The 12,749-nt window shown below is 52.8% G+C and overlaps 3 protein-coding genes across 3 annotated transcripts; 1 reads left to right on the top strand and 2 right to left on the bottom strand.

Moving 5' to 3' along the window:
- Positions 1–16: 16 nt before the first annotated feature.
- On the bottom strand, positions 17–1,862 carry COCSADRAFT_188658 (uncharacterized protein). Its single transcript, XM_007699613.1, has 2 exons — positions 1,429–1,862; positions 17–1,375 (listed from the first exon to the last, which is right to left on the bottom strand). Exons 1-2 carry the CDS (start codon positions 1,776–1,778, stop codon positions 238–240), a joined length of 1,488 nt encoding a protein of 495 aa, XP_007697803.1. The 5' UTR covers positions 1,779–1,862; the 3' UTR covers positions 17–237.
- Positions 1,863–1,928: 66 nt separating this feature from the next.
- On the top strand, positions 1,929–4,534 carry COCSADRAFT_137719 (uncharacterized protein; the record flags this gene model as incomplete). Its single annotated transcript, XM_007699612.1, has 4 exons — positions 1,929–2,151; positions 2,209–2,790; positions 2,836–3,133; positions 3,190–4,534. Exons 1-4 carry the CDS (start codon positions 1,968–1,970, stop codon positions 4,532–4,534), a joined length of 2,409 nt encoding a protein of 802 aa, XP_007697802.1. The 5' UTR covers positions 1,929–1,967.
- A 430-nt stretch (positions 4,535–4,964) lies between these two features.
- Positions 4,965–12,275, bottom strand: COCSADRAFT_296563 (uncharacterized protein). Its single transcript, XM_007699611.1, has 4 exons — positions 11,946–12,275; positions 11,094–11,793; positions 5,619–10,949; positions 4,965–5,563 (listed from the first exon to the last, which is right to left on the bottom strand). Exons 1-4 carry the CDS (start codon positions 12,092–12,094, stop codon positions 5,396–5,398), a joined length of 6,348 nt encoding a protein of 2,115 aa, XP_007697801.1. The 5' UTR covers positions 12,095–12,275; the 3' UTR covers positions 4,965–5,395.
- Between the last annotated feature and the right edge of the window lie 474 nt (positions 12,276–12,749).

Here is a 12,749-nt window from a genome sequence, read left to right as displayed (position 1 = left end):
GCCATGTATAAGACATCAGTGCTTGATACTCCTTGATTGATGACATTGAACTCCGATATTGATTCTTGTTACATGATGACAAAAACATTGCGATATACGCTCACTTCCTAACAGTACTGAACCGCGCTCGAAGCTATCCTCCCCAATGCTCCGATCCACATCTTTTCTTTCCTCTTCATATCATAACATTGCACATGCTCGTCACACCTGTCCCTTCTTCTTCTATTTTGAACTCCTTTATGCCGTCTTCTTCTTGCCAATGCTGGTATCGATGCTGCCCAATACCCAAGTAACGGTAAACACAGCAAACATGCCCAGAGTGATGACAATAGGTTTCCTGTATCCCGCAATCAAGGGATAGTCATAAGTGACAATGACATCGCGGTCCCTGAACTCATCCACTAAGTTGATAGATGTCAAGGTTAGTGCAGTGCGGCCCAGAGTATCCATAAAGGTCTTGTGCAGCGTAACCTTGTCGGCTACAATGGGAACATTAGTCGAAAACTTGACATTGGTAGCGCCCTCAGGGAGGATGATGCGGAGGTTGACGCGACCGTAGGAAATGCCCTCAGCAGCGCGGGGGCCCTCAAGGAAAGGAACCTTGAGCACATACGTATCGCCAGTCGAAAGCTTGCGCAGGTACGAGGACAGATCAGCGTTCCAACCAACACGGAAACTGTACTTCCAGGTTCCAAAGATGGGATACCTGGGCTTCAACTCCAACAAAGCCTCCTTGTTGCCAGGGCGAAACCTGGAGGTAGAGACGTTACCGATGTCGTCGGTGAAGTAGGGGTCGACAGATCCGGGGGCCAGAGGAAGGACAAGACCCTTGACAGCAAAAGTAGGTGGGTTCATGTAAGATTGTCTCTGCCATTCGACACGTGAAAAGTGGTTCTTAAGTCCGGCGCCCTGATTCTCGAGCCAATACCTCTCCTCAAAGGCCAAGTTGCCGCCCCAATGCGAGACTTCGACATCGCGCTCCAGGCGCGTGGCGTGCGTCACGGGCTTTGTGAATTCGTAGCGTACGCTTACGGGCTGCTGAGCGCCAGCTGGCACATTGTTGTAAACTCCATATGTGAAGGTGGAGCCCTGCTTCTGTGGGTCGGCCTTGTTCTCGTCATTGAGCTCGGCGGGGAGAGTGGTGTAGTCTGGCACATCGTTGTTGGGGAACTTGACCTTGGTGCGCTGCTTCTCAGTCAGGTAAGCGGAGGGTGCGTATGCGCTAAAGTCGTATTGCAGGTACTGCTTCGCTGTCTGAGGGAGCTGGGCGGGGACCGGCTTGAGGGAGGAGAGAATTGAGTAGGAGATGCTGAGTGTCTGCTGGGCGTTGGGTGCGAGAGGTTCGGGGAGGTGGATCTTGTAGAACTCAACCGAGCTGTTTCCGTTAGTCGCGGTGTTATGCATACCAGTTACGCAGTCTATACACACCTTTCCGCATCAAAGCCAACAACATCAACCTTGAAGATGCCCTTCTCAGTCGCCTTCTTGTCCCTCACCTCGAGCCCGCCGACCTTTGACAGCAGGGTCGAGTCGAAGGGGAGATAGTATTCCGACTGCGCCTTTGAATCAATGTTTTGGATAATGACATTGATCGTCTCCCTGGGGTAGGCCTTGTCGAGATTGGTGGTGCGGACTAGATTGGCATTCTTGAATACCTGGGGTGGTGCGAAGGTGCTAGGGAGCACTTGCTTGGACAGCAGTGGTTCGGAGAAGTTTAATTCGGCGGCGGCGAAGGTTGCCAGAGCTGCTATGCAGCTTGTGAGGGAGATGGACCTCATTGCGAATAGCAGTCAAGCTATCCCGTCATGTGCGAGGTTGGTGTTTGTCGGCGGCTCACACGCGGCTATGCTATTGCGTCGTGTTCTCTTCGGAGTTGGCTGGCACCTCCGCGTCTGTGCGTGAACACCCATAGCTCCACCACCCCTCCATGCCTGGCTCCTCCACAAACGCCCCTCGACAACACCACAATGCGCCTGTTGGCAACCTCAATTAGGCGGCCTCGCATAGCCGCCACGTCTGCGGTCATAGCCAGGGCTTTGGCAAGGCGTCACCTGACCAATAATGGTTTTTTTCGTGTCTCGGACGAGGTGCGAGAGGCGCTGAATTCAAACAAGCCCGTAGTCGCCCTGGAGACGACCATCTACACACACGGTGAGGGCGCATGTCAATGACACATATGCACGTGACATGAGCTAATTGCCCGTACAGGTTTCCCATACCCTGAAAATGTAGCCCTGGCCTCCCTCCTCGAAAGTGTAGTTCGGACCAACGGTGCTGTCCCGGCCACAATAGGCATTTTGGATGGTGTAGCACGCGTCGGCTTGGATCCAGAGGAGCTCATAAGACTGGCTTCTTCTGCTGGACAGGCAAATACGTTGAAGCTCTCACGTCGCGACCTCGGCTATGTATGCGGTACGCGACTCATCAACAAGTCGTTCAATGGAGGCACCACCATATCTGGCACCATGTTGCTAGCACACCTCGCTGGTATTAAGATATTCGGAACAGGCGGCCTTGGTGGTGTCCACCGCGGCGCCGAGTCGAGCATGGACATCTCCGCCGATTTGACGGAGCTTGGAAGAACACCAGTCACGGTGGTCTCCAGTGGCTGCAAGAGTTTCCTTGACATACCGCGAACAATCGAGTACCTTGAAACTGAGGGCGTGGGAGTGGGTACATTTGCCGACGGACGTACGGGGAAGGTGGACTTTCCTGCCTTCTGGTCCAGAGACAGTGGAGTTAAGAGCCCTGTGACTATTGCGGACGAAATTGAAGCTGCTGCTGTCATACGTGAGTATCCATTGTCTCCCGATGAGCCTCTCTAACGCCAATCAGATGCGCAACACACACTGCAAATTTCATCTGGCCTCCTTTTTGCCAACCCTGTTCCTACAGAATTTGCTATACCCAAGGAAGAAATGGACGTGGTTATCGAAGAGGCCTTGCGACAAGCCAACGCCGCAAACATCTCAGGCAAAGACAACACGCCTTTTGTACTCGCTAAAATCAAGGAGCTTACCAAGGGCAAGAGCATTCCTGCTAACAGGGCACTCATTGAGTCCAACGTCAAGCGAGCAGCCATTGTAGCACGGGAACTCGCCATTCTAGAAGCAAAGCAACAAGAAGCCCAAGGGTGAGCCAACACTCTGGTAGCTCAATAGTAAACTGGCGCTGATGTAAGTATCTTAGACGTAATTCTTCTTGCTTCACACCCGTTCAGTCCAGTCCGGCCTCTACCGCTCAAGAGCGGCTGCACAATGCATCTCTATCGCCTTCTGAGCCTCCTTCCACACCTGCTACCAGTATATCATCTAAATCCGAACAACAGCAAGCTGCCGACATCGTTGTGGCAGGAGCTCTCGCAGTAGACTTTTCGTGTGATTTTGCTCCTTTAACACCTTCAGCCAGCCAGATAGATCCGCTGCCACATACGTCAAACCCTGCTGTTATTACCCAATCACTCGGAGGCGTAGCTCACAATATTGCCAAAGCTTCTCATTTGCTCGGTTCATCCGTTCGACTGCACAGCGCTGTGGGTGACGACCTAAGTGGCCGCGCAGCTGTCAGTCAACTACAAGAAGAAGGCATGTCAACCTCTGGTATTGAGACGATGCCTGCACCTTCCAGGACGGCACAATATGTTGCCATTAACAATACCAACAAGGATCTTGCCATGGCCATGGCGGACATGTCCATCCTAGAGACCATACCCAACGACACCATTCGCCAGCTAGCCAACACCGTGTTCGACGACCTCTCCGGTCCACCCAAAGCTTTTGTCGCAGATGCAAACTGGTCGTCGACCGCCTTGCACACCTGGCTCCAAGCTGCCCATCAAGCAAACACAACCACTATTTTCGAGCCAGTCTCTACCGCCAAATCCCTAAGAATCTTTCCGCAAAAAGCTGCCCCCACTGTTTTCCCCACCCCTCTAGTAGACATCACAACACCAAACACGTACGAACTCAGTGCTCTACACGACCACGCACACCAGTCCGGCTACTTTGACAGCCCCGAGTGGTTCAGCGTCATCGATGCACTGGGTATTCCCAATGGCGGCCTCCGCGTACCCCTGGCAGTCACTATAGGCAGTGATGTAGTCGACCAAGGCATCCCTCAACAAGCGATCAAGTTGCTTCCCTTTTTCCCCACTATACTGACTAAACTCGGTCCTCAAGGTGTCCTCATGACCAAACTTCTTACCGCTGACGCACCTGAACTACACTCCGAGGCTGAGCGCCAGTTTGTACTCGCACGCAACAGTGCGTCTAGTGCAACAAATGCGCAATCAAGTGTTACGGGGCTATACGTGAGACTGTTCCCTGTGGAAAAGGTGCTCTCTCCCGAAGAAGTAGTCAGTGTAAATGGTATTGGCGATACGTTTTGTGGGGCTCTAGCCCACAGTCTTAGCCAGGGCAGGCGGATCCAAGATGTGGTAGGTTTCGCACAAAGGGCTGCAGCATTGAGTCTGACGAGCCGTGAGGCGGTTAGTGGCGAGTTGAAAGGATTGAGAGGTTCACTGGCCAAAATTTGATCTCTACTTCCTCATCTTTTACTACTAAAAGGATGAAATTATATTAGACTCTGTATTTATATGTATATGTTTGTGACAAGAAGCATATCGTCCTGTTGGTACTCTGAGCCCCTAACAATAACATGTCATTCTACCTAACACGTAGGATTCATGACATACACACACATTCAAGGAATAAGAATGAGCTACATACACCTTCTCTTTCTCTCTTATACTCACACACACACACAGCATACAAACAAAAGCCGCGATGACAAAATTTTAACAGAAAAGAAAAAGAGGTACACACAGACAGAAAGGCATGGTAGCGTAGAAGTCGCCTTCCTATAATCCCCTCCCCCTTTCCAAGTCACCACACACACAAGAAAGATGACGAAATAATCCTCGAAGGCTAGCCAGCCAAAAAAGAAACCCCCCCTCCAAAAATAACTCCCTTCAAAAAAATGCCATAGGCCCCGTTTGTCCCTTCAGGTCCAGATTCACCATGTAGCGGTGAGTTAATAATGATGATGACGGTAATGGCATTGCTATGTAAGTTTATGTTTTGGTAAACCGACAAGCCTCCAGGGCGGGGTATTTGTGTGTGTGTGCGTGTAGTAAGGTATGATACAGAGAGGGCCCCGGGATCCGTCTCGTGACCGCCTAAGACGCCGAGGTATGAATAGCAAGAAAGGGGGGCATGCGACTGATCGATTAGGATACGATAAGAGTATTTGCAGAAGAAAAGATTATGACTGGTCATGGTCATAGTCATGGTCATGATCATGGCATGCCCGTGTCGTTGACGTCGCATTTTCCTTTGGTTCAGACCGCGTGTGGTGGCGTAACAATGATATGCGTGAAGTGTCCAATGTTTGAAACTCATGAGGGCGCCATTCCCTCGATAGCCCCTCGTTCAAACTCTGCTAGCCTCTGCAACTTGGCTTCTAGTTCAGCAAAGATGTCTCCCATGTGGCAAGCCTGTTGGAGCAGGGGTGCACTGCCAAATGGCCTCATCCGATGACGCAGGAAAAGCGTGTTTACACAAGACTATGAGTTCAGTCAGTATTTCAACATCTAACTACGAGAGCCCATAGAAACTTACCTCGATTCTAGATATTTGATGTTCCACAAAGTTTACCAAGAACCGATCTGTGATTTCTCCGCCCCGACTCTTCATCCTCTCCAACAGGGCAGTCTCCGGAGGCTTCAACTCAGAACATCCTGGACTTTCAAGGGAACTACAGAGCATCTCGAGACGAAGACTGATATTCCAAAGATCCCATACATCTTCCGTGTCAATAGTGAGCTGACTACCAGCCATCTTTTGCCCAACTGTAGCTTCGGTTTTGGGATCGGCAGGCTTTGCATCCGTCTGTCGTTGAACAGTGAGACGACTGGCGAGCGAGTGTGGGTACATGAGGTAGATATATTCCGGATTTTCGAGACCTTTGAGGCGACGTTCGCCTAGGTCTTTGACTTCGAAACCTTGGCTACTAAGGGAGCGTAATTCGGAGCGAATCATTTGGTTGTTCAGATCGTCGCCATAGGCTTCTTCGGAACCTGCCGAATTATTGCGGTCTCCCTCGATATGCGTCTCAAGCAGGCGCTGAATCTCGGCAATGAAGTCAGATGAGACAGTGATCTGACCTCCATCGGCGACGGACGAGATACGCGAGGCACGATTGACCATGGGTCCAAAGTAATCCATGCGCTTGGTGACAGGATCGACTTCACACACCGGTGTACCCCAATGGATACCCATACGCACTGAAAGACCTCGGAAGATGACATTACCATCAGCGTCGACCACCTCTTGTCCGTTCACACTATTGAGTATCTCCTGAGGCCATTGAACCTCGAGTAACTGGCTTTGAATGGTAAAACACCAGAGCAATGCCGAAGTGACGGTGCGGAAAGCAACCATAAAGGCATCACCTTCCGTCTTGACTTCATAACCACCAATGATACGTAGCTGTCGGCGCATAAGCTCATTGTGCATCTTGATAGCGGATCGCATGGCAATTGGGTACGTCTCCCACAGTATTGTCGAGTTCTTGATATCAGTGAAGACCAAGCTGACTTCTCCTGTTGGGGCATCTACTTCATTGTCGAGACGCGCCAGTTTGGAATCGCCGACAAGGTTACCCTTCTTTCCGCGTCTGCGGGATGCGCCCCAATCAGGATCAGCACCAGGAGCAGGAATCAAAGACATGCTTTGTGTGCGGTACCGGGCACGCTGTTTGCTCTTGAGGTCGCTGACTCCGAGCAGCATAACCATGATCTTGTTCGTAGCACCAAATGCAATCGCTAGATCGCGAAGTTTCTGTGCAGCTACCATTAGATCATTGCGCTCTGATCGTGCCACATCGACGGCGAAATCTGGCGTAAGATACTCCCAGAGCTCTCGGGAAGCGACCAAGACCATTTCGTCGGTATCTCCCAGAGTCATGTTGAGGATGTGAGGTGACGCGATGACTGAAGGCGACATTTGCACATATCCAAAGGCTCTCGAAACCTCAAGGACGTCGTTAAGCTTGCCCTGTCGCGACACGAAACCTCCAGCCTCTCGTATCCTTGACCTCTCTCCAGGCTCTGCGGGATCATGCTTGCGTGTGAGGATTTTGTGTCCTCCTTCAGATCGGATCAAGAGTGCCTGCGCATCGCCGACATTGGATATGTAGAGCTCCATTTCTTTTAGGAACAGTACAGTTGCCACACTTCCTGAAGTCAGATCATCATCGCTGAGCTCAGGTACCGAACTGCGTTGTTGAGTTGGTGACGCAAAGGCGTTCTTATCGAGTGCTTGACTGGCGGCGGTAGCTAGTTCTTTGTTGAGACCTAGGTAGGTCCGTCGCAAAGCATCCGAGGGAGTTTCTTGCGGCCGTAAACGCTCTAGCTCATCGGCGAACCGGTTCTTGAAATTATCGTACAAGTACTTTGCGATTTTAGCACCGCCTCCAGCAAGCGGTTGTGCGTCGAACATTCCCAACAGTTGTTCATCGTCATGGCTGCGGAAGCGGGGCACGACCATGTCCATAGTCGATATGTGCTCGTTGCGACCCAGGGAATCCGCCATACCATACGCCATTGTACCGACAGCCGAGCCTGCTGTACGGACTCTTCGGTCCTCTGATTGCTCTGGAACCGAGGGTACCATCATCGTAACATCCATGAGACCAAGCACCCGTAGATTGATGAGAGAACTGAAATCTGTAAGATCACGCCCTTCGCGCATGCTCGAACCGCTGCCGCTGTACGATCCACTAGGCTTGATCTCCAAGCGTTTGTTACCAGACAAATTCAGGTACCGAAGTTTGTGGTTCCAGTTCCAATTCCAGTCGTATGGCCAATTTGAGACGTTGTACTTGAGCGAATTGCTCGCGACATCGAGAACAGCCAGTTGCGCAACCTTCCCGAGTTCCGCAGGCAGAACCTGAAATTTATTGTTGTTGATATGGAGCACCTTGAGTGAGCCGACTTCTTCAAGGTCCTCTGCTGGCAAGGATGTGAGATCATTGCCAGATAGATACAGCTCAGTGAGATGTTGCCATCTACGAATAGTACGCGGCGGTATGTCGTAAATGAGATTGTAGCCCAGATTGACAATCCGTAGCTCAGGCAGGAGGCACAGCTCGTCAAAGACGTCGTCATTGAGGCGGTTATCAGCCAGAAATACGTGTCTAAGGGAGCCTGCGAAAGTGGTCACCATGCGACTGCTTAGGCTAGAATCTTTGCGAGACATGGGTGTTACATTTCCCTCGGCTGGCGCACGAGAGGCTGTGGATGGCTTGCGTGCTGTACTTGATGAGTTGTAAGAAGTCATGGATCCTGTTCGATTTGAAGGGGCAGGCGAACTAGCAACGGTGAGCCCACCTGACGCTTGGCTGGGACGACGATTCTGGAAATCTTCCAGTTTGCCTAGTTCCTCGAAACTTGGAGTGGCCTTCAAGGCATGTGTATTTGTAGGTCCATCTGTTTGGGTCTGCTCACCATTGGTTACTTGAGGAGGCGCCGCACCTGGCTTCGGAAATGCATCGAGAACGTTTGACGATACATTGAGTGTCTCCAGCCGACGTGCGTACCAAAGCTCCTGAGGAAGTACGCTAAGGTTATTCTCACGCACATCCAGATAACGAAGTTCGACAAGCCGCCCAATCTCTGCAGGTAATACGTCGAGCGAATTTCGAGCAATACTCAAATGCTCTAGTCTGTACAGCTTGCCAATGTTTTTTGATATAGACGTGAAGTGATTCTTGTCGAGAATCAGCTTAGTAAGACCTGTGAGTTTGGAAAAGAGATCGTCGGGTAGCTGAGCTAGTTTTGCAGATGCAAGGTTGAGTACGGATAAGGACGGTGTTGGTTGTGTGAGGCCAAACCGTGTCACGGGGTTGTGATTCATATGAAGCACTCGAATCTTGGGGAAATAGCCCTCGAAGGCCGAGATAGAGTTGTGACCTATCATGAGGTATTCCAGCCGCGGCAGTTGGGACATGACATCCATGCTGTCAAGCGCATTGAATCGCAGGTCGATTTCTCGAAGGTTAACCAGATTGCTGAGTCCTGGCGGAAAACTGCCGGTCAACTTGTTATTCGTCGCCCAGAGTCTCTCCAGACAGGTCAATTGGCCTATTTTGGGCAAGCTGGAGATTGAGTTGAAGCTGATGTCGAGGTCGACCAGCGTGCGCACTTCACACAAAAAGTCGGGAAATTCGTTCAACGAGTTGGAGCTCAGGTTCAAACTGCGAAGTGCACGGTATTGTCCAAAGTAGGGTGGTAGTCGCGTTAGCCAGTTGTTGGAGAGTCGAAGACCTTGCAAGCTTTGCAGCTTGTACAACTCAGCTCGGTCGAGTGACTGCAGCCGGTTGTTCGAGATATCCAACATAGTCAAGCGACTGGCGAGGCTAAGACTAGGAGGTAGTCGTCTGGCATCGTTGCTGGTGTACTTGATCTCTCTCAGGTTGGTGCAAGCAAGGATAAAGTCCCTGGGGACATCTAATGATAGGTTACGGGAAAGATTGAGTGATATTATCTCGGTCGCCTTCTGGTACAAGGTAATAGGAATGGTAATCAAATTGCGGCCTTGGAGGTCAACGTGGGTGAACTTTTGCATCTTGCTGAAGCCGGGGTCCCGTTCCAGACTCGAGTATCCGCTCATCTTAGCAGGAAGGAAAGTGAATCTGCAGAGATAACTATTGTCCTCTCGGCCAACATCTTCTAGACGATCCTTATCCGTGTATCCGGCTAGCTCCAGGAGCCGCTTCTGTATGAGTAGCGGGCGTTCATTACTGTCTAGCTGTCGCGAAGTGTCGTGCTTACGCATCACGATGTGGTAGTTGTCCAGTTCGTCTTGCAATACCGTCTTTTTCCCTAGTATTTGAATAATCTCTTGCACAGTAGTGTTGAGGGTGGCCGAAAGCGTTGCAAAGGTTGAGTCAACTCTGAAAATGCGCAAACAGTACGTCTTGTTGTCGTGCTCTTCTTTTGAAGGCGTGGGAATGTCCTCAACATCGGCCGGTTTCTCCAACTCGTCCTTTGTACGCTTCACAGCCCAGGAATCGGGTGCGTCCCAAGCCGCTGTACCGTCATCCTCGAGCGGGATCGCAATGTCTTCACGAAGGGTAGGCTGTTTTTGTAATTCTCCAACAGGCGGTGTCATGGGCGGTTGCTGCTGTAGGTTGACGATACCCTCCATATCGTCGAGATTCCGGTCCAAGAAGAAGACGGCATCATTGCCTGCTGTGCTAGCTATGTTCTCGTTGGGGTCCCGGCCGGTTGGTTCAATCATGGGCGCGCGCTTCTCCTTCCTAAAAGTAGGCAACCGGTGGTGAGGGGCCCTCCCCCTCTGCTCCTTCAACGACTTGTCATCAGCGACACCGCTGGTGGCTGGGCGCTTGGCCATGTTCGCCTGTGGAGGAAGTTCTGGTCTGGTAAGTCGAGCTGGGGCAATGGATGGATTCAAGGAGGTGGCCGAGGCAGTCCCAGAAGACGTAAGGTTCTTAAGACTTTCTGACTGCACGTTACGATCTGATTTGTCCTTGCCCCGCAGTCGTGCAAAGAATCCATGGGCTGGTTTGCTGGTACTGGGTGATCGTTGTGCCATCCTATCATCCCGAGTCATGTCTGAGTATGAGCTTGGAGTAGGGCTTGATGGACGGCCCAGGAGACTCGACTTGGAAGCAAAGGCTGAGCTAAGGGCTGATGGCTGGTTTGTACGAGTATTTGCCTCCTCGCGGCTGGTGGTAGGTCGCAGAGCATAAGCCTGACTGTTGTCAGCTCGTCCATCTGGGAATTTGTTCTCTTCCTTGCTTCCTTTGTGTCGATGACTGGTGGTTCCCGGCAACCTTACGTGGAGTTTGTGATGTGATCGGCCAGACTTTGCTGAATGCTGTTCAGATGACCGGCGCCCCCCGCTCTCAGGCAAAGCAGCCATGTCCTGTTAGGAGTTAGCGATGCAACAGCCAGGATCGGCGCAAGGTGACATAGGGCGTGTGAAGGAGCGAGGGAGCAAAAGTTGTGGTGAAAAGGCAGGGCGTCTTTGCTTTGGCACTGGTTTCCGCAAGCTGAGATTGAGACTCACCTTTGGGTCTTGAAACTCCCACGGGGTGACTTCCGAGGACGCCTGCGGGGTGCGCGGGCGCGAACTGGTAGGCGACGTGGGTCGGGAGTGGTGGCCACTGCCTATGGTGTTGTTGAGGGAGTTGCCACGATTGCGCTGTCCACGGATGGATTGCGTGTCGGGTGCATATGGCATGTTCAAACTGGTATCCGAGTTCTGACGGCCATCAGCAGGAAAGTCCTCGCCAAACACGTTCTGGAGTCTTTTGTGGAATCCTCGGCCAATGCTCGACTTGGACCCGGTGCTACTGACAGTGGTGGCGCTGGCTACTGAGGGCCGTCGATCGTCCTTGAAGGGAAAGCCCATGCTGTCCTCGCGACTGCTGGTGCCTGGGCGGAAGCCGGGCGAGGACTGTGAAACGTCTTCATTGGAATCATTGAAGAAGCTGCTCCAGACGCCGTTAGCCATGCTGTTGCCGTTGGAGGCAGAGGACCAAGGCGTGGCTTGGGAAGTGGCGCTCGTAGCTGTGGGAGGATTTCGTGATATGGCAGGCACTCTCCCCCCAGAGGTCTCCAGCACAGCCAGCTGTTTCCGATGTTCTCCGAAAGGGCTCATGGCCGCGCCGTCCCTATGGGAAGACTTCCATGGGCGGTGCGAGGGGTCTTTGGGCGGCGGGGCTGGAGGGACGGTGCCGGGCGATATCTCGCTTTCCTTCTCAGCGCTAGACGAGGGCGTAAGCAATGGGGCCGGGACAGGAGTGAGGATGCCGGCTGGGCAGTGAGACGGGGAGGAAGGATGAGAGTCATGGCTGAGAAGGGAGATGGGCGGGCAGACAGGTGTGTGTATGTGTATTGCATCAGCAGGAGTACGTACTTGGAATTGAGTGTTTTGTCCGTCTTGACCGTCACGGGGGTGCCCCTCAGCGAACCCGCGCGTCCATAGGGCCGTATTGTGTCGCCGGAGCGCGAACTCCACGAGCTCTCCACCGAAGCATGACGGCCGACCGTCTCATTCCTCGTCATGGTCACGGCGGGGTGTGCAGCAGTATATGTGTCGCGCCAGGCCCGCGCAGATGCGGCGACGATAGGCGGATTGGGTGGCTGCTTGCGCAGAGGTGCCTAGGACGGCTGCTTCATCGAGGCGGGACAGCAGCTTGAGGTGTGCACATGGGCGGCGGCGGCAGAGACAAAGGCGGAGACGCAGGCGAGCCGGGGCAGGGCAGGGTAGGGCAGGGTGAGGCGAGGCGAGGTGAGGCGAAGCAAAGAGCGCGACCAGCAGCGGTCAAGGGCCCAGCGGACAATGGGGAGTTCGGCGGGCGATGAATGCGCGGTAGAGGACGTGGGTGTAGGTGTGAGAGTGAGAGCGGGAGTGAGGGTGCGTATGTATGCAAGTATGCAAGTATGTGTGTGTGTATGTGCGGTACGTGGGAGGGGGCAGCAAGGGGATGGGAAGGGCAGAAGAGAGAGAGAGAGCAGTTGGGGGGCGGGTGCAGGCGTTCAGGCGGCGCGGTGGATGGGATTGCGGGCGTGTGCAGCGGAATGTTTCTCTATCTTGGTTCTGTCGTTCTGTGTGTGTGTGTGCCACTCGCGGTGTCTATGTCTCTGCGTGGGCTGGTGGTGGTGGACGATGGGGCACTGGGGCGGCGGGCAGTTGGCATTCGGCTCGGCATGAGCATGG

This window comes from Bipolaris sorokiniana, assembly GCF_000338995.1.
Source record: "Bipolaris sorokiniana ND90Pr unplaced genomic scaffold COCSAscaffold_4, whole genome shotgun sequence".
Lineage (NCBI taxonomy): Eukaryota > Fungi > Ascomycota > Dothideomycetes > Pleosporales > Pleosporaceae > Bipolaris > Bipolaris sorokiniana.
The sequence above is the reverse complement of the archived record's forward strand: the minus strand, read 5'-3'. Positions and strand labels throughout refer to the sequence as shown.